Below are 19,967 nucleotides of genomic sequence, written 5' to 3' on the forward strand. Positions count from 1 at the left end.
GTGTATATACGCATATATTTGACTTAAAGTTATTCAGACTGTGCCCGATACTCGCGAACGTGAAGATGAATGAGAATTTAATTTTAAAAACAATTGTATTTTCAGAATAAATACTATATTTCGCTGCATGATTGTGTACGTACGTCGATACAGCGCAGTATGCATAATATAATCACTTGCGTGCATGTAACATCTTGGAACTTAACAGTGACACGTTTATCGAGGATTTTGTGTAACCACGCCAATGCATACACAAACGGTATGTGGAGAGGCTCACTGCGTTTTGTCAAGTTAAGTTAACCCCATAGTGTCGTAATATTTCGGGCAATTACCGATGTGAATTACATGTCATCGGGCAAAATGAGTTTGCCCAGCGTGAGTGATTATTGCTTGCTAGAGAAAATCGGATCGGGGAGTTACGCGACGGTCTACAAAGCGTTTAAAAAGGTATGTGCATTTTGAGGTTCGGAATAGAGTTGTGCGAAACATATGACGACAGTGCCGTAACTAGTTCCACAGAAACCACCCTTTCACCATTAGAATCGTGGCTTGACTGGGTGCACATGTGACACACGTAGAAAGCATGTCTTTTTTTCTCACGCGTATAAGTTTATCACCAACTTTATAATTAACACAAATTTGCTGCTCTGACAGAGGAAAATCAATATCATTCCCTTTTATGGAAATATAAAACATATCATTCATAGAATGTTGAAGGCAGGTTAATAGCTTATGAAGTACAGTGATGTTTGTGGTGTCTTCAGCATATAGAGATTACTTTTATCGAAATATATGTACTCCCTAGCATATTTTTTCTTCCTCCACTGTAAACTTAAACTGGAGCACTGCATTGCAGTGCCGGAACGTGGCACAATATCAGTAGTTATAAGCTACGTTACGAGCAATTTAATAATCTAATAAAGTCGAAGTGAATAGTTCGACAAATCGTTTGTGAACTGTAATTTTGTAAATATCAAATGCGATGAGTACAGTAAAATGAGTTCCTAATAGTGCACTTTTTCCAGGAAGTAATATTCGATTTCCCTAATGCGTTTTAACAGTTTGAAGTTTTCTAAAGGTTCGAATTAAAAACGGAAATATAGGTGGCGATAGTTTGCAGATCTGGCAAAGGGGAAAATCGCTATATAGCTTTAAATGGTGTGCCTAAAATCAGTGCCGTCCAACCTAAACTCCGCGGCGCTTAGGTCCCTCTACCTACTCCCTCTCACTCTAGCTTCGACTACTATGCACATGAACGCTAATCGAAGGCGTGCACGCGTCTATGCTTTTTACACAAACAAAGTACAGCTGAGGAGTGGGAAATAGACCTGCGTGAGGGACGCCACCCATGGACGATAAACTTCTGCATCGCGCGGTTTTTTTTTAGGTATACCTAATATCGGACTTCAACCTGCTATTCACTCGGTGGATAAAATGTTTTTCCTGACGCAAAACAAAAAAGCAGAAAACCGATTTTGCTGAGTTAAGCAGGAAGTGACAGTTATCTTTCTGCTAGCACTGATTCGAAATACCCGCGCATTGCAGATTTTTCTCCATTTTGTTTCAGCACAAGTACGTATGATTAAATATGATCAAAATTGAACCAGATATATTTTGGGTACAACGTTTTTATTTTATTGAAAGACATAGTTTCCAAGAATATTCGAAACCCGTGTAATATGTTTGTGATAAAATTTCTAAAGGATATTAGGATGTAAACAAATTTTGGTCAGCTTAATTGAAGCTAGTTTGAAGTAAGTAGGTGTTACTCGTACTTTTCGTCGTGACTGATTTTTCCAGTGGCATGGAAAAATAACGAAAAGAAGTCGGAGACAAGGAAATGAGAAAGGGCGCTTAAATGGGCACTGAAATGAGACGAAGAACACAAATCGTACATCGAAATCGCTCAACTTATAAGTAGGAGCAACTCTGGTATTTATTATTTTTTATGAAAATGCGAAACTGAAGAACTGATGAATATCGCGAATAAACTTCGTGGCCATTGTGGAAATTAAAATGGAAAGTACAACAATTTAAAACACAGAATTATTAGCGTAAAACTTGAAGGCGACTGTGAAAAAGAAATGATGAAATCTTACCCAAAATAAAATATTTCAAAATTTGATAAGAAAATTTCTAGGATAATATCAGAAATAGACCTGTCAAATAATCTTTGCCATTAATAATACAGTGATCTGAATAACATGGGCAAAGTTGCTAAAGGGTGAATATTAATGAGCTGTAGGTATTTATATCCTTGAAGTGGAATATCGGCGAAGTTTGGCAGTCCATGAAGTCTCATTTCTAATTTGGTGCATTTTGGAAAATCGACTGGCAATCAGCAGAACTGTAATTGAACTTAAAAGCGGTAGGACTTCGTATCGATCTTATCTTTATTTGACGCCAAAACCATATTTTGAATATATTTGCGATATGCAACACGTCTTTCAATCTAAAAAGAAATGGTGTACCTTGGATACGTGTGATTTGATTTAGATCATATTTAAAGGGGCGGATTTGGAGATTTGGCGCCTAGGCTAACAAGCGCCCTTTCCGTGAAATATCGTCAAATATTTTAATGAAAAATAGTCGAGGCAATTTTAATAACTCAAATTTGAGTTATTGCTAATTCGCTACATGAAAAAATAAGAGAATGGTTTTTAAAATTGTCTCAAGCCTCTGTGTTTAAAGTTCACCCTTCACTTGCGGAGTTAGAGAAAATGGATATTCTATTTTAAAAATAAAAAATAAAAAGTTACAGGCAAAAAAATTGCTATCTTTTCCAATTTCCTCCCCCCCCCCTCTATTTAGCCTACCTATGTACAAATCCGCCCCTGCAAATTTATTCTTTTCACCTTTACTTCCCCCCCCCCCCGTACATAATTATTATTATCTTCTATTTTTTTGTGATTCATATTATTATCATTTTCTTCTAGTTTTTTTTTGTGATTTATTTGATAATACTCTTTTTCGTCCTCCACTTTTTCATGTACTTGGCGTAATTTTGTTTACTTTTTTCACCTTTACTCCCCCCCCCCCACCGTAGATAATCCACGTGGTATTGTCAAAGTATCCTGTGTGCTTGTACATGTGGTGCACTGATTTTCATGATCGTATAAACAAATCAGTTCTAGCTTATCAATATTATATAAATTAAATAACGGTATAATGCATAAATATGCATAGTGTGATATTTAGATCACGTTTCTTATCAAACTTATTGTTTTAAATCAGCTGAATGGAAGTGCAATGACAATACACAATGTTAATACCACATTTCACGAAGGAAACTAAAACAAGAATAATTTTATATTAATCTCAATCATGCTTTTACACCATAACAAATTTATTTACAATCCAAGTATGGACATACATTTTTAACATAATTTTCTACGTTCCATTCGCACAAAATAATAATACGCTGTTACAATAATATGCAGTAATAACATTTAATAAAAGTATTGAAAGTGTTCTGTAGCGCAGGGTTTCTCAAACACACGGTGTTAACGATCGTGCTAATCCAATCTTTGACGATCTCGGCAGAGATCTGCCATCCACACCACTGGCGTTACACAAATGCCACAGAGACGTTTGTACGAATACACTGACCTTTGCGCCAAATTGTTTTCCTCGTACAACGCGCGTTGAAGAATAATCGGTTTATCAGCGTGTCGCGGATTCCAGCGTAACTTCAACGTATCACGACGGTTGGCTCTCTATCCGACGAGCGACACGGCTGATTTGAGATGTGGCCAGAAAGAGGGTTGCATCGAAGCTTGAAAGAAGCAAGTTATCCCAAGGCGACTAACGTATGCTATTGTTGGTCGTTTTGTAGGATGGATGCCGAGAGGTGGTCGCAATCAAGTGCGTAGACAAATCGTCGCTCTCCAAATCGGCTATTGATAATCTCGTCACGGAGATTAATCTCCTGAAAATTCTGAAGCACGAGCATATCGTGGAGATGAGGGACTTTTTCTGGGACGAAGGGTTAGTTGCGGCTGATTTCTTTGAAGGTTGAAAGTGTAGACGTGAGAAAAAGGACTGCAAATGCGGAATATAGTGATCGAGGAGGTATCTTACTTTAAATAGTTAGATAAATGAGTCTGTTCTGCTTTCAATTAAATTCGGACAACTGAAGTGCCATATGTACCTATGTTCTAATAACTTTTTAGTATACATAATACACAGTAATAAATGTTGCGCTTAGTTTACACCTGACGAGTGCTGGGCCGAGTGAGCCCACTGGGCCCAGTGCTCGCACAGTCTGAACGCATGTTCTACTAGGTACTCAGAGTTAGGAGCGATGGGGCCGCAGCGATGGAGGGGGAAACGCCTACAGGAGCGGTGGTAATGTGTGCGCGACTGACGCAGGCGCAGTTCGTGCACACATAACCACCACTCCTGTAGGTGTTTCCCCCTCCATTCACTGCGACCCCATCGCTCCTAACTCTGTAGGTGTTTCCCCCTCCATTCACTGCGACCCCATCGCTCCTAACTCTGTAGGTACTTGACCGAGTAGTCCGACGGGCAAATCGGTCAAAATTTTCACTCGGCCGAGTAGCAGAACGAGTGACTCGGCCGAGGCACTCGTCAGAGGTAAACCCAGCTGTAGAGGAAGGAGGCGGTAAACGATCCAGCGAGTTATAATGTTAAAAATTAATAGCGTGCATTTGTTTTTTGTTAAAAGAAGACAAAACCGATTTATTGCGTGTTTATTCGAATACAACTTATATTATGTTCTATCTTTTAATAATTTCTCTTTTACCATGCTAACACGAAGACCAGACTATTTTTAGAAAATAGTAGTTGATTAGTAATAATAAATGCCACAAAGATTACAAATGTGTTTACTATTAAAGTAAAATATTACGAAACTTCGGGAATGTATAGGTGTCTTGATATTAAATGGTATGTTAACCCTGGAAGATCAAGCTATTTTTCGTTTTAATTTTACTCTTGGCAATCGGTACGAGATATGAAAGACTTTCTGAAGATAATTTGCCTCTTTCAAGCAGTCTTATCGCTTTATTAAAGGTTACCACTTATTTATGTGGCTGTAAAAAATTTATAAACAAAAGTGAAAAAATATATTCTTACCATAGCTATCTTGACTTTGTGACATTATCCGAATTATTAATGTTAGGGAACGTTTTTGGAAACATTAATCTGAGCGTTATGACTTTCGGTACAATTAAAACATATTATTCAAAAACTATTTGAATACATTTTTCCTTGTGCTTTATGGTCTAATAAACCACGTGTAATAAGTATTTTGTTGCATTCTTTTTAAATAAAACCCTTATAAATAATTCTAAAATCAGTTATTTGAATGAAACAATATGGATTACAGTTCTGTCTCCCAAAGTGACACTGGTTCGGGGCCGGCCAGTATCAACTTTCGAATCGGGTAGTCTATTCGGCTTGCCCCTATTCTCCGCCGCGGCGCTCGAGGCGGACTGTGAGAAGTGAAAACGATCAAGAGGGTAGGCAACAGCGACAAGCCATAGATTACGGTTCCCTCTTATTGTTAGTCCCGGTCTACACGAGCGGCATGCGTCACTTTGCAGCCGCGTCGATAATAACGTTGTGCTCTAGCAGTACATATATGTACATAGAGACATATATAAAATATTTGTATATTTTGGGACAGTATTGACACGGCTGCAAAATGACGAGTGCGGCTCGTGTGCCCTGGGCGTTACTCGTTCTCAGTCCCTCTCACTCGCAGCGGCGACTACGGAAGAAATGGTGGGCATGGCAGATTATCACACAAGGAATCGCGAAATGTATCACTTATGAAGACAGCGCTGTATCACCGAAGGCAATAGACTCAATTATTTATCCAAAAGGTTGTACATAGCACAGTTTCCTAGATTTAAATAGCACGATTAAACGTCCCCGGAAAATGTGAATTAGTGAAAAATGTCTATTTACAAAGGAAATTTATCCCACCCGATACAGGCATTGCAGTCCTTTTTTATAGCTATTTTATAATCATCACTGAATTCGAGGAATTCTTCAATGCATATTACTTAAAACGATATGGGGATCAGGTTTCTGGAATTCAGAAAAATGAAGTACGTAACGGTCAGGAACAGAAGAAACGCCGAGCACTTAACCCTGCTGTTCTATTTAAGTCGGGTAGATACAAAAAATCGAGAATACTTCAAACGAAGGTTTCGTAAACAAAGATAACGGTGCAATGAAAGAAGGAACTTATATTCAGAGCGTTTCACGAATAGAACGAATAGTACCCTTAACGTTGCTGTCGCGGTGGTTTTTGGTCGCAGATTCTGGCTTTAGTTTTCTATTTCTGCTTTTTACTCATCGCGAGTAAGTTCTTAAAGTTCATAGTACCTATTCTAACTTACGCATTTATTACTAACATCTCGAAGCTTACAATGTCCTTAAAAAAATTAACAAATTGTTATATGTTTATTGCTAAGTAGACATACATAACAAAACTTTCTTTCGCTTCTAAATTCACTGTCTCACGAGCTCATGCATACTTCGTCTGAAAAGCTTCCAACGTCGGCGGATTTAGCATTTCCTCGCGCTTATGCACACTATTTTCCATTACCAGCCCCGTAATCCTCGGTTATTATAATATAAAATGGCGGCGACGCTAGGTGTTTTTGAGCGTATACGGTCTTCCTGTAGAGTCGTGCCAAATTAAACAAACAAGGGGAGTGCACAAAGGTCGGACTACCGATTTCACTGAAAGTTTGCATATCTATAGTTAGTGTGCATTGCGGTGGCTCTTATCTTCGACTTTTTAATTTTCTTCGCGGCATCGCCCAGACTAGTTTCCATTAATAAAAAAAATCTGTAAAGTTTCAGCCCGATTGGATCAGGGGGAAAGGAGCCCCTGGGTCCTTGAACATTTAAATAATTACTTAAAAGCGCACAAAGTCGATTTTATTTAATTACATCAAGAAACGTGTCAAATAAAAGATGTAGATCCAAACATGAAGCATCTTTTATATTGTATTACTTTTTTTCTATTACTTGGAACTACCCTGGGCTGTGCAGCGAAGAAAATCTTGAAAAATAATTTCACCAATAATCCTATATAATAAGACGCTTAAGGTTAAAGTGGCCAGACATTTTCTATTGCAATGCGGGGCAAGCAAGCAAAAAAAAAAGGTTAACAAATCCGTGAGGAGATCTTTTCCGTAGTTTATTAAAGCATTTGCAATATATTCAAAAATACATGTGATTATAAAGTGATACATTGAAACGAAATTAAAAATATTTCTTTCTTCACAACAGAAAAGGTAGAGTAACTTTACGCCACTGCGAAAATGTAAAAGGTTACATGTCCAACCCAGGACACCTTGCGGGACACTTTTCAATGCGACTGACTGTCCCTCACAATGCGGGACGTCTGGTCACTTTACTTAAGGTGGATGTTCGTTTGTTAACAAAATCTTTTTCCAGCGCCTTTTTTCGTACTTCCCGATGACCTATAAGGTTCAGATTCGGCATGCAGTTTCCTCGGCAGCCAAAGGTGCCGTAAAAAATCCAAAACCTGGAAAATTCCATAATGGGTAGTCCCTGTGGCCTAAAATAGGTATTACGTACAATGTTGTAGCTGCTACTGCATTGTATGTAAGTACCTAGGCCCGCACTCGGGTCGAGCTCGCTGCTCGAGCACGAGCTGAGAAACGAAGCGAGACAAAGTATTATGCTTTCTCTCTTTCATAGCCGACGACTACTTCGTGTCGACTCTGTCGTCCTCGCTCGCTCACGAGTTCTCTCACTCTCGACCGAAGGATTCCAAGAAGCGATGGAGATACAAACGCGCGCTCAATGCAGAGTCGAAATGCGCCCTTTATTTGGGCTCTCGTGAAGGCAAACGAAAACGCATTGTTCTTACATGAATATGCTCCACAAATTTCTTGGATTCGGGGTCTTTGTCACGTATTAGTTGTTGTAATAATATCGAGAATTATTTCGTTTCTAGGGGGGGTCTCAAATGAGTCTGGGCACGTATGGGACTTAGGCCCAGTGTTCGGGGGGAGTCGGCTCCAATGATGGAGGGGGAAACACCTATAGGAGCGGTGGTTAAGTGTGCATGAACTGCGCCTGCGTCAGTTACGCACACATAACCACCGCTCCTATAGGTGTTTCCCCCTCCATCATTGGACTCCCTCCGAACACTGCTTAGGCCCCTCGAAATGCCCTTCAGGAGACCAATTAAACAGGTACCCTTCTGGTACCCAAAAGTTGTAAAATTTCGTATTTCGCAGCGAAAATTGTTTCTAGGGAGATTCCAACAAAAATTGCGGTTATCTTAGGCGTCTTATTATATAGGGTACTGCCTGGCAAAGACAGGCTAAAAACTAGTTGTAAATAAGAGCCACCCTACAGCGTACTTTTAACTTAGTACGCGTCGTGTACGATAATATCTCGCATAGGTATATACAGTGCACTACTTGAAGCACTATAAAAACGTGGTGTAAAGTCTTCTCGTGTCCAAATCCAGTAAATGGGCCTGTACAGAAGAGCGAAACGTGATCCCCTAATTATTTTAAGCGACCTGTAATAACGTTTCTATCGCCTGGCGTAATGTAGGCACATATACATCGTAATGGAGTACTGCGATGGCGGTGATCTATCGAGTTTTATAAGGGAGAGACACAAGCTGCCCGAGCAGATTTGTCGGAGATTTTCGCAGCAGCTCGCGCTTGCTTTAAAATATCTGCGCAACAATAATGTCTCTCACATGGACTTGAAGCCACAGAATTTGCTGCTAATGAAGAAACCATGCATGACGTTGAAGGTTGGAGGTTCGTACGTGTTCGGGAGTTGAGAGAATCTTCGATCCCTTCGTCACGGGTCCAACGAATCCTTTTTCTTGCAGACTTCGGTTTCGCGCAGTACCTCTCGAACTCGGAGCAAAAGTTTACCATCCGGGGCTCCCCCCTTTACATGGCGCCGGAGATTTTATTGAAACGCAAGTACGACGCACGCGTCGATCTCTGGAGCGTCGGCGTGATCATGTACGAATGCTTGTTCGGCAAGGCTCCGTATTCTAGCAGTAGCTTTCAGGAACTGGCGGAGAAAATCAAGGATGGCCGGCCGATAGAGGTGAACTGCTTTATTATAGTATCATAAAACGCGTATAAGAAGTAATTATTGTTAGTTAGCAAATTACTACCGCACGCATTTATTAAGTTTGCTTGGTTTTTTTTTTAAAGATTTAAAGAGTGCATCGTTGGCTTGTTGGTGGAACTAAAGTTCAATCGGTTACAGAAAAATCAGGTAATAATTGAAGCATCGAAAGCAGAAACGGACTAACTCACGTAAAATAAAATTAATTGTTCCTATTTTATATGATTAGTACCTATAGAGGGTGGCTAAATTATTATACTATTATTAAAAAAATTCTTAAATTGGCAACTAAAGGTTTGGGTTAGGTCTGGGTTAGAATGCGTTTTTTTAAATATTTTTTGCGACTATTTTTCGCAGAGATACAGCCACTTCCATCGCTTAAACTTACAAAATCTCAAAACTGTTTGCTGGAGTATAATAATTGGGCCACCCACTGGGTGCCAAAGCGTATTGAAATACATTATTGCTACTAACTCAATTTCATAAAAAATATGGGTTAGTCCGTTTTTGTTCCCGATGCCTCACTTGAAAACTATTGCAACATAATGTTTTCCCCCATATGGATTTTGATTAATCCATTGTTGTAAACAACTTGGAAAGTAATTGTTTCCATTAATTCTGAAGGATTTCAGGATGGAATGAAGGACTTGGTCAGTTTTACCAACAAGCCAACGATATAGGATTTAAATTCGTCTTTAAATTCAATCTTTCATGCACCTAATTGTAAGTTACATTATATACACGACGCAGTGAAACAGTTCCAAGACTATATAGCAATGCTATGCGAATGAAATTTTGAAAATAACAGCTTATAAGTTGAAAACATTTAGCTGGTGAAGATAACGGTTAATTAATATAATTATTTACCTATTGTTTTATGAGTGCACTGTCTACACCTCTGAAATAATTAAGCGTCGAATATTAAGTCACGATTGTTTGCTCCACTAGAAGAAACCTAACAGTTTCGATTTTTTTGCTTGTATACGAGAGTTTTATTCGTTACAGCAAGTTAGACTTAAATAATGCCACGTTTTATGCCACGTATTGAAAATGAAACTGGTCCAGATTAAAAAAATCACTGCGCATTTTTAATACAAACTGTGGCAAATATTGATTCAGTTTTAGTAGATAATTTATTTATACGAATGTATTATTATCTTATAATTCACTTCGATATAGATTTTAGGTCAAAATTAAAAAATCTCGCGTACATATTTTGTAATACCTTTTTAGTTAGTGTATCTTGTCGTGTTATGCTGTATTTCCCTTAGATTAATTTTCACTTGGTTATAGTTACTTTACTTATTATATTGATATGTTAAAATAAATTGTTAATATGTTTCCTTTAGTATCGCGATTCGCAATCTACGCATAAAATGAATTGTAGCGTAATTCATTTGCATTTAAAATATTTGTACGTATCTACATATAAATTATGTAGCGCTAAATGTGCAACAGGCTAACATGTATCTTGACGACTAACAAGTCTGATATGAAATTTTGTTGAGGGGTGCAAATGAAGCGAAATTTATGTCTACACCACTCCTTTTTAATAGACGCGAGTAGGCGGTTATCGCTGGAGTAACAAACTTCGAGGATCGGTTAACACTTGTAAATTGCAACAACACGAGACGCTCCCTTAAAGGACTGGTACAAGAGTGAGGGTGCGGGTTTTTGTTTTGTTAAATTTACTCAGTACGGGGAGGGGGGTTGGAGGTAGGTTCTCCGCCTTTCTCTCTGTGGGCCGTCCCTCTAAGCGGAAGCCCAGTTACCGGCCTGTAGGATGTGGTACTCCCTCTGGAGGGCTATTTATGCAGCCCCCGCGGAAGGCCGCGCCCTTCAAGCGTCACCAAAAATGCGCGGGAAAAATCGCGCGGGAAAAATTGCGCGGGAGACGCGTCCGTGCCCGGAAAACCCTGACCCGGGCGAGCCTTGCTGCCAGATGTACAGGGTCATCCGTTAAAACCTTAAAACTGTCACTTACGTGCGCGTGAACAGTCGAAAATGGCAACACCGCATCACGGACGCATTCCACCACAACCATTCACCGGCCCAGCGTTCGCAGGGCTGCCAGCGACCGCTGAACAGCAGTGATGCCCGAGCTTCGAAAATTTTAGGATGGTCTCTTTCAAATTAACGTCGCAAAGAGCTGTGCGGAATTTCCCGGCCCAGTTAAGCGAGAGCCGCGCGCTCCGCTTTTATGATCGGTTTACCGCTCGCACCCCAGATTACTGTAATGAGGTTTGAAAAGAATGCAAATTTAAAAAATTTTAGCTACGACCCAGACCTAACTCCTGTGCGGAGAGATTTTTCTCCTACCCGCTGGGCCTTTTTCCTTAACCCTTCATGGTCACTGTGGGCCCAATAAGACCCGCCCTCTAACTTTGGAGCTTGATGCCAGAAAGTTCCTGGCTTTGAAATGTCATTGAACTGACATTTTACGGAATTTCGAGGTTTCCTCTTCGGATAGAGACCGGCAGTTTTTTAATCAGAGCGCGTTCGTCGGTAAGTGGCAGCTGTTACTTGAGAAGGGGGGCTGGATGCCAGAGGGTGCTGCGGGTGCCCGCGAGCACCCGCGGGCGCGTCTGTGGAGCATGCCGGATTTACAGAATCCAAAAGTGCAACCGAAAATAGCCTGAATGTAGTCGTCTTTGGACTCATTTTAATTGAGAAAACGTCACCGATCTATCAGTAAGTCTGTTACGAAGATTCAACGAGAAATATCAAAATTTTTAATTTCATTTATACAGGATCCATCTCCAGCGCCTGACTTACAAGGGAACACTGCGAACCCACACTCACCGAATGGAAAGGAACATTGTGGGTTTATAGAGTGACTCAAAATAGGAAGAACTGTTCATTCGTGTCCAATCCCCCTTTATGGTTGTAAAAACTAACCTCAAAGTCAAAGAGGCACGCCCACTTTTCCGCGCATAGCTCCTAAAGTAAAAGGGACAGAAAAAAATGTTTCAAACAAAAGTTTAGTGGCGCAATAAGCACTGCAAACTTGCGTTAACAAAATTTAAAAAATAAAGTTTTTTTTCGACAGGTTCTTTTTTTTAAACTATTTTTCAAATTTTGTTAACACAAGTTTGCAGCGCTTATTGCACCATTAAACTTTTGTTCCAAACATTTTTTTATATCTCCTGTACTTTAAGAGTTATAAGCGATAAAGTGGGGGTCTATTTGAATTTGAGGTTAGTTTTCACACCCTTAACAGGCGATTGGGTGGGAATGAATCATACCGTTGTTCTTGCGTGAGTCACTCTATAAACACACAAAGTTGCGCTCCAATTGGTGAGTAAGGGTTCGCGGTGTTTCCTTAGTGATTTTAAGCGGTGCTCAAATGTGGGCGAATTTCTCGAAACGAAGAGGATAGCGGTGGACTAGCTTTAAAATGCGGATTAGTAGCGAGGCATTGCTCTGTTAGCCTGTACCATATTTAGCGTTACGCCCCGTATGTAGGGTGTGAGGATGGCGATGACCAATCGTGAATGGAGTGATTCCTCGAGCAAAAATAAACAAGAAAAAGTGGAATTAAATTGTTTTATACGAGGCTTTGTCTTTCATCTGTGGGCAAAAAAAAAATAACGATTATAAAAAAATAACTTTTTATTAAATTTGGATAAATTTAGGTTTCGACTTTCATCCAAAATTCAAGAACAGTCCCAAGGACGAGCATAGAGTGTTTCACGGACATAAATGGCTGTTTTAACGGAGAGAATATGACAAGTATAATATTTGAAAAACGAAGTGTGGGTAATTTGTTTATTCTACTAGTTGAGAATGAAGTGTAGTAGTTACAGGTGCTACAGAAATGTAAATGCTTTGAAAAGTTCTTTATGGCCGGAAGCCCTTTGTCGCATTTCTATTCGAGAGCTTCTAACAATCAAAGCGGTAGGACTGTCGGCAGCAGGCTCCATAAAACCAGAGATGAAACCAATTCTTTGATAAAATACAACAATTCAAAGATACCGGTTATACAAATTTTCGAATATAAGAAGTATAGACAGGATGACGAACCATAGAAAAAGTAGCTTTTATTCATTTTATTAATCCAACCTTGGAACTTTATTTGCCTGTGACTGTATTTATAATTGAGGCATTAAGAACAAAAAACGGACTAACCCACATTGAAAAGATTTCATTTTTCCTACTTTATATGATTAGTACAGCCTATTGGAATACATTATTGCTACTAACTCGATTCCGCGAAATATGTGGGTTAGTCGGTTTTTGCTCTCAGATACACAGTTTATATACAATTATACAATATTATTACATTTCTATATAAACATGTAAGAGATGCGTGGCCAGTTGTACAACCAACTGCATTGTAGCGGTACAGAGAACTGTGTAACGAAATCAACTACAACTCTGTTTACATAATGAGTCATCTACATATCTGCGACGCTTTTGATGACGCGAAAGTCGCACGAAGGTCAACATTGCATGCTTCGAAGAAGTCTATGTGGGGATTGAAAAATGAGCGCTGTTCAAAGTCGGGTAGAGATTTTTTCGAGACCTTAAAAGCTATCCAAGTATTTTTAAATGTGATTGTATATTCTTGTGAAGGTGATATTAATATCCAGACAGATTCAACGTTCTACGCTGACCTGCATAAAAGCGTATTCGCGTAATTACTTCAGTGTATAGTTTAAATTTGGAGAAAGACAGTGGATTCTTATTCAAACTTCTAAGTTTTGTCCCATAGTACTTAGGAACGTGTCATAAATTCACAATGGCACACGCTGAGTGGCGTCTAAGCATTTCCATCTATTTTAAAAACTTTCAGTGACCTTTAGGTTTGAAAGTAACAGCTTTAGCAGAAGCCACTTGTATTTCGTCAACTCTTCTTTCTCGAACCATGTGACCTTCTCATGAATCATTCGTGGTCACGCGGGGTGTATCGCACCCCAGGATATGTATTTGCTAATAGTTTTGTAAATTTTTAAACCTTAATGATAAAATTTAAAAACCAGGTGATTTTTAAACCTCAAACACTACACTATATTTTCCTAACGCGACCCAAAATTTTCTTTCCTCTATATATCAGGATTTGCTGGACCGTTTTAAACAATTTTTTTTTTAATCAATTCGTCGGACAGTAAAAAATGGAATATATCGATAGTTTGGTGAGAAATCTTTTGATGCTCAGGATATTTAGAAAAAAAGACGTCTGTGTTCTGAAAGTTAAGTTTTTCTTTTAATCACAGTTTTTTTCTTAAAATAGGTACATAGATTTTACTATACATCAATTGAAAGGTTTTGAGTCATCCTTCAAGAAAGTATATATGCTATTATGATTGGTTCGAAAAAATATAATTATTTCGAGGGGTGAAGTCGAGTGATTTTTTTTACTTCTTCCGAACGAATGTTCTCCGTGAAATGATACAATGAAATGGTTGGAATAATAATTTATTTTATAAAAGCAGTATAAATCTCTATGAAATAATTAATTTACACTAACAGCAGTCGCAACATATTTTCGCCGCATATTCCCGACACATCGCATTTTAAACACTTTCTATCGATTGAAAAGTATATGTTCTACTTTACACAGCGTAGAAACACTGTCTGAACAACAGATCACTGCACAAACAATAATGTTCTGTAGCAACTATTAAACTCCACTTTTCCGAAAATACTGACGTGTACACCACACTGGGTCTGCGCGACCCATAGACTACCTTTATCACGATGTCACTCGGCTGCTTCAGGTACATTAGGGGTCTCATGGTGCGGAATCTGTAGTACGGGTCCCAAAGTTTTTTCCCCCACCACAACAGGTCCCCACCATTTACCGTTTAGCAGTGACCACGAATCTTCCAAACGGCCAGGGACTCGGTGACCCAGTGTGGTGTTTGAGGGTTAAAAAAAATCGCTTTCATCCACAGCTATTTTTTCAACTACAAATTTCAACATATCAAAATTTCCATTATTAAAAAAAAAACTATTACAACACGATTGCATGAGTATTGCGAATGTACAATTATCGCTGAAAAGTTAAAAGATTAAAAGATACGAAAATGGTAACTAAAAAATGACTCCCTGTGACTGATTTATGATTATAACCACGGAGGGTTAAGAAACTATTCAATTTTTCAGAAGTATCGCGAATACTTAGATGCTCCTTTTTTGCGCTCAATTTTCTACACGAAGACTTATAAATAATTTGTATATATTCGTCACTTACAAATATATATAAATTAATTTCAAACGCAGCATGCGATGGATGGAACTCGTATAAACGACGGGAAACAGGATTATTAACGATTCTGTACGATAGAAATTGGCAAATTTATTTTGTACGATACTTGTAACACCGTTTACTGCAGTTACCAAAGGGCTCGCGCGTGTCGCGCGAGTGCAAGGATTTGCTGATGTCCTTGCTGAAGCACGATCCAGGCGAGAGGATCTCCTTCGATGAATTCTTCGCTCATGATTTTCTGGATTTGGCTCACGCGCCAACGAAGGAAAATTATGACAAGGCGATTGACTTGGTGCAAAAGGCCGTGCAAATGGATACAGAAAATAATCCCAAAGAGGCATTTCACCTTTACTGCGAAGCTCTTAGATACTTCATTCCTATTTTAACAAGTAAGGGGCTACGATTTCTGTATAAGTGAAGCAAAGGTGTCGCAAACAGATTAATACAATCGGATGCTGTTTTATCAGATGAAGCTGACCTAAAGCGCAAAGAGATTTTACGGTCGCACGTGAATAACTACATTAAAAGGGCGGAAATATTGAAAGCGTCGTGTATAGATAGTTGCAACGAGAAAGAGACATGTTTACGGGTAGAGAGTAAAGGAAATTCTTCATCGAACCAGAGGGTGTCGTCCTTAAATGAGAGATTGTCATTCGTGCATCATGAACTACGTTTGTATCCAAATTTTCATAACAAACTGAACTTCGCGGTACTTAAGATCTGAGAATAAGAGAACTTTTAAATTAACTATTAATTTACGTACGCACAACAGTGTTTGTAAAATAATATTTCTTCTGTCGCATTAAATTAATTAGTTCACGCCAGCGTGTGTTTTAATTATCCAATTGCCCCACTTAAGGGGATATTTTAATGCGCCATGCGATTTTTTCAACTTTCTTCAGGAATTTTTTTTATGGACTTAATGAAAGCTTTTTATGCTCAAATTTTTGTTGTGTATTTATTGTATCTTAAACTAGGAATATAATTTTTTTTCGGGTGTGAAATAAAGATGGTGCCACAGCCCATGAAAGTAGCAGATTTGGATTGAATCTTCGAAAATTCTTAAAATGCCTGCAATTTGAAGATCAACCGTCGACTTTCGCGATTTTTCTTCGTCTTTTTCGGGCTGTAAAATTAAAAAAAAAATAGAAGAGACAAATATGATAGCCCAATTCTGATAAGAACGATAGCCACGCATCTGCTGAAGATGTGTGCGCAAGATGGGCCTAATCGGTCAAGTAGAATTTGAGATATCGTGGCAACCATAAAGCACCGTTTTGCGAAAAACGTGTTTAATCTTTCGCAAAGAGTTCTAGCGAAGAAAATTCTACTTACACCCAATCTGCCACACCTGGTCCGTAATAAAAATCCTTCGCTAAGTCCATAATAAAAAATCCCGGGAAAAAGTTAAAAAATCCCCTCTTAAGAATAATTAATCATTTTTTCAATTAAAATCTAACACGAACACTTTGCATTAATAGTACTACAGCTTGCAGAAAATTAGAATATCTAATGAAAGCTCTTCGGAGATAGTTACGTGCCATTACATACATGGAGTTAGTTGATCGGGCGAGAAAAATAAAATGCTAAGTGTTGATAGTAATAAACAACTTCAACATTCGCTTCATTAATATTGCTCGTTATCGAGAAGTATTATTTTATGATCACGTCTTGCGATTACGAAACAGAATAGTTGACCACTTTTGAATGGAATCGAAGTGCGTGTAAAGCCTGTAACGTAATGCACCCTGTGACACTTTTATCGATAGGAACACTTAGCAGAAGTACCACCAATATGACGGACGCCCTCGAAATAGGAGATGTTGCCGAACAATATCTGGCGGAAGGGAATTACGCGCTTGCGTTGGAAAAATTTCAATCTTGCCTGGGAATACTCGTTCCTCTCTTGGGAAAGGAACCACTCGGCCGAAGGAGGGACTTGCTACATAAACAGGTGATTAACTAATATCATATTAACACTGATTTAATTAATAAGCACACTAGATCAAGATAAAGGAACCCAATCAAATTTTTGCGCACCTAATATCCTGCTTCGCACAGGTAGAACATGTGGCTGGCTTCAGAAAAGGATTAAAATAAAGGGAATGCGTATAGAAACGTATTTTTTTAATATTATCATAATTGAAGGGCGATGGAAAGAAACAAGGAATGTCAGAAAACAGCGCTATCGAGAAAATTAAGTTTTAATATTTTAGTCCATCAGTAAAGAAACAAGGTTCAATGAACCTTCTTCTTAAATAATGTCTTGTTTTACCTTGACGATAGAAGCTTGTGCTTACGCAAAGAGTGGGGACATTTCGTTTTTTGTTCCAGTGCAGAGTGGAGATTTCCGGCTTTCAACCAGTATACCAAATCTTTAGCGGTAACTTACGGGGGTGTTTGAACTTTCTACCCCTTTTTGATTCGACAGTTTAGTAGATCCCAGTTGCCAGCAACAAAATATGCTATGAATCGCAGAATCCCGGAGAATGGACATTCCCGGTTTTTCCCTTTGCCCTTCGATTATGGTAACTCGAAAGTAACGAGATATTTCTACTTTAAATTAATAAACTGCGGAACCTAGTAGATATTCGATTAAGTAGAACCCTCTGAGCGTGGCACTTCGATCGCTTCGTAACTCGGGGGCGGATGATAGTTCGCGCGCCAAGTATAATTAACCCCAATAAAATATTACGAATGTAACAATCAAGACAGTATCGAAATTAACCAAATTCAGGGCGAAATTGTTGTAACATAAACCTGAAATTCTTCTCAACGTTGTCAGCCCGGATTCTATATTAACTATTCGGCAAGGAAATGCACCTACTAAGAATTCTGAATGCTTTTTCATTCTTTCGCAATTTACCGGTACCAAGTTCTTACATTAAAAATGCGATGCAATTATGAATATCTGTCGTTCGCGATTCGCATATCTGCATGTAAAGAACGCAATGGGTAAAGAGGAAGCTGTCAAAGGTCTTACAGCGTCAGCTAGTTCACTGAATAATATATGTGCATGAATAAAAATCATTTGTGGTAAATTGCTTCCGTTTACCTACAATTAGTCTCATCGAATCCAACTTGTTCGTCGTTTACGATGATACAGCAATTACATATTGCTAAAGCCTGCACCATTAGCTACCGTTTGGTATAATAATTAAAAGTATCGATCGAATTGGATACCTAAGGATCAGGCAATACAGCGTGACTTTAGTTTGATGAAGTTTAGTGTTAGATATATAGTAGGGAAAAAGTATATTGCTACTTTAAATCGGTTAAGTCCCTTATCGTCGAGGAATTTCCGTGCGCATTACATTAAATAGGCGATAATCATCAGGTGCCGTGTATTATCACCCAACAAATAACAGTCGTTTAAACTCATTATTAAAATAAATAGCCACTATGAATTACATGCAAATACCTTTCAGCTGCTGGCGTATACAATAATACTAACTAATTCATATAATTTGGAAATAGATGATTCTACGCACAGTATTCATTAAATTCGTAATAAAAACCCTTTTTGTAAAGTGGTATTTCTGCGTAATTAATAATTTGCGACTCGATATTACGTCGCAAATAATATAACGCAATGAGTAATATTTATAACAATATGTTGCATTTACAAATACACAACTAATTATATTAGATACATTTCGTTATGCATAATGTTGTTTTAATCGGCAGGTCCAGCTTTGGTTGAAAGAAGCGGAGAGCACCAAAGGTCTTTTAGCCACTCAGGACATTGAGGAATCCGTGCACCGTGGTTCTGACTCGTTTAAGCAATGCGCCATACAGTAATTTGTGCTTTGCATTTAATACAGAGGTTACTTTCACTGGCATTGTGCGGGTAAATTTTGCGAATGGAATGCGAGTCGTTTCTGTCGCATCACGTTGATGTATATATGTAAGATATTCGTATTAATTTATGGAGGAGTAAAGAATTTTATATTAAATTTTTCAATGTCCATGGATCTGTCGTATTCTCTTAAACTGTACAACTGGCTTCTCATCGAAGCAAGAAGAAAATAAGCAGCGAAGGTGAAATATTTTATAATACTAATAACATTCACACTTACTCTATTTTATTCCCCCCACCACCACCACCACGCGCAACAATCGTCCTTTGCGGGCTCGAAGCCTGTGACCTCCATTAATGACTGCCATTCAGGTCTAACCGCCTTTACATATTTACTCTCATCGCCAAGTTACAAGGAGTCATTTAAGGACTCACTGACATTATTTACATTTCAAAGTACTAACCTCAGGCGTTCAACGTACATATCAAGCCATTTTTTCTTTTTGTTTCGTAACCTCAAACCAACGAGGAGTCACGCAATTTGTTTGCATCTTTCGCAACAGGGTTTGTTTACTTTGTGCGCGTTATCGAGTACAAGACCGTTTCCTGCTGAGGGCACTCTAGCACGCGCGGTGACGTTTCCAAGAAACTACAATTGCGAAAAATCGATTGACGAATACAAACAGATCGAGAAAAATATAGCGACGTTATTAAAGAAAAAGAATAAAAAAAAAAAGAAAAAATGATTCGATTGGAAAGAAAAGTTAATCACTTCCAGGGAGGGCATTGGGACTTGCGACGGAAGAGGAGGGCGCGCGCATCGTGGCGCGTCGCCCTTAC

The 19,967-nt window shown here is 38.7% G+C and overlaps 1 protein-coding gene across 2 annotated transcripts; it reads left to right on the forward strand.

Moving 5' to 3' along the window:
- The first annotated feature begins 83 nt into the window (after positions 1 to 83).
- Positions 84 to 19,302, forward strand: Aduk (unc-51 like kinase 3 homolog Aduk). 2 transcript variants are annotated; one of them, XM_076814941.1, is made up of 8 exons: positions 84 to 447; positions 3,836 to 3,987; positions 8,578 to 8,792; positions 8,867 to 9,093; positions 15,456 to 15,717; positions 15,796 to 15,999; positions 17,098 to 17,282; positions 19,016 to 19,302. In XM_076814941.1, exons 1-8 carry the CDS (start codon positions 346 to 348, stop codon positions 19,127 to 19,129), a joined length of 1,461 nt encoding a protein of 486 aa, XP_076671056.1. In that variant the 5' UTR covers positions 84 to 345; the 3' UTR covers positions 19,130 to 19,302. The 2 variants fall into 2 exon arrangements, with proteins under 2 accessions (XP_076671056.1, XP_076671057.1); XM_076814942.1 differs by lacking the exon at positions 3,836 to 3,987 and having other exon boundaries at positions 88 to 447.
- Positions 19,303 to 19,967: the final 665 nt, after the last annotated feature.

This window comes from Andrena cerasifolii, chromosome 6 (genome assembly GCF_050908995.1).
Source record: "Andrena cerasifolii isolate SP2316 chromosome 6, iyAndCera1_principal, whole genome shotgun sequence".
NCBI lineage: Eukaryota > Metazoa > Arthropoda > Insecta > Hymenoptera > Andrenidae > Andrena > Andrena cerasifolii.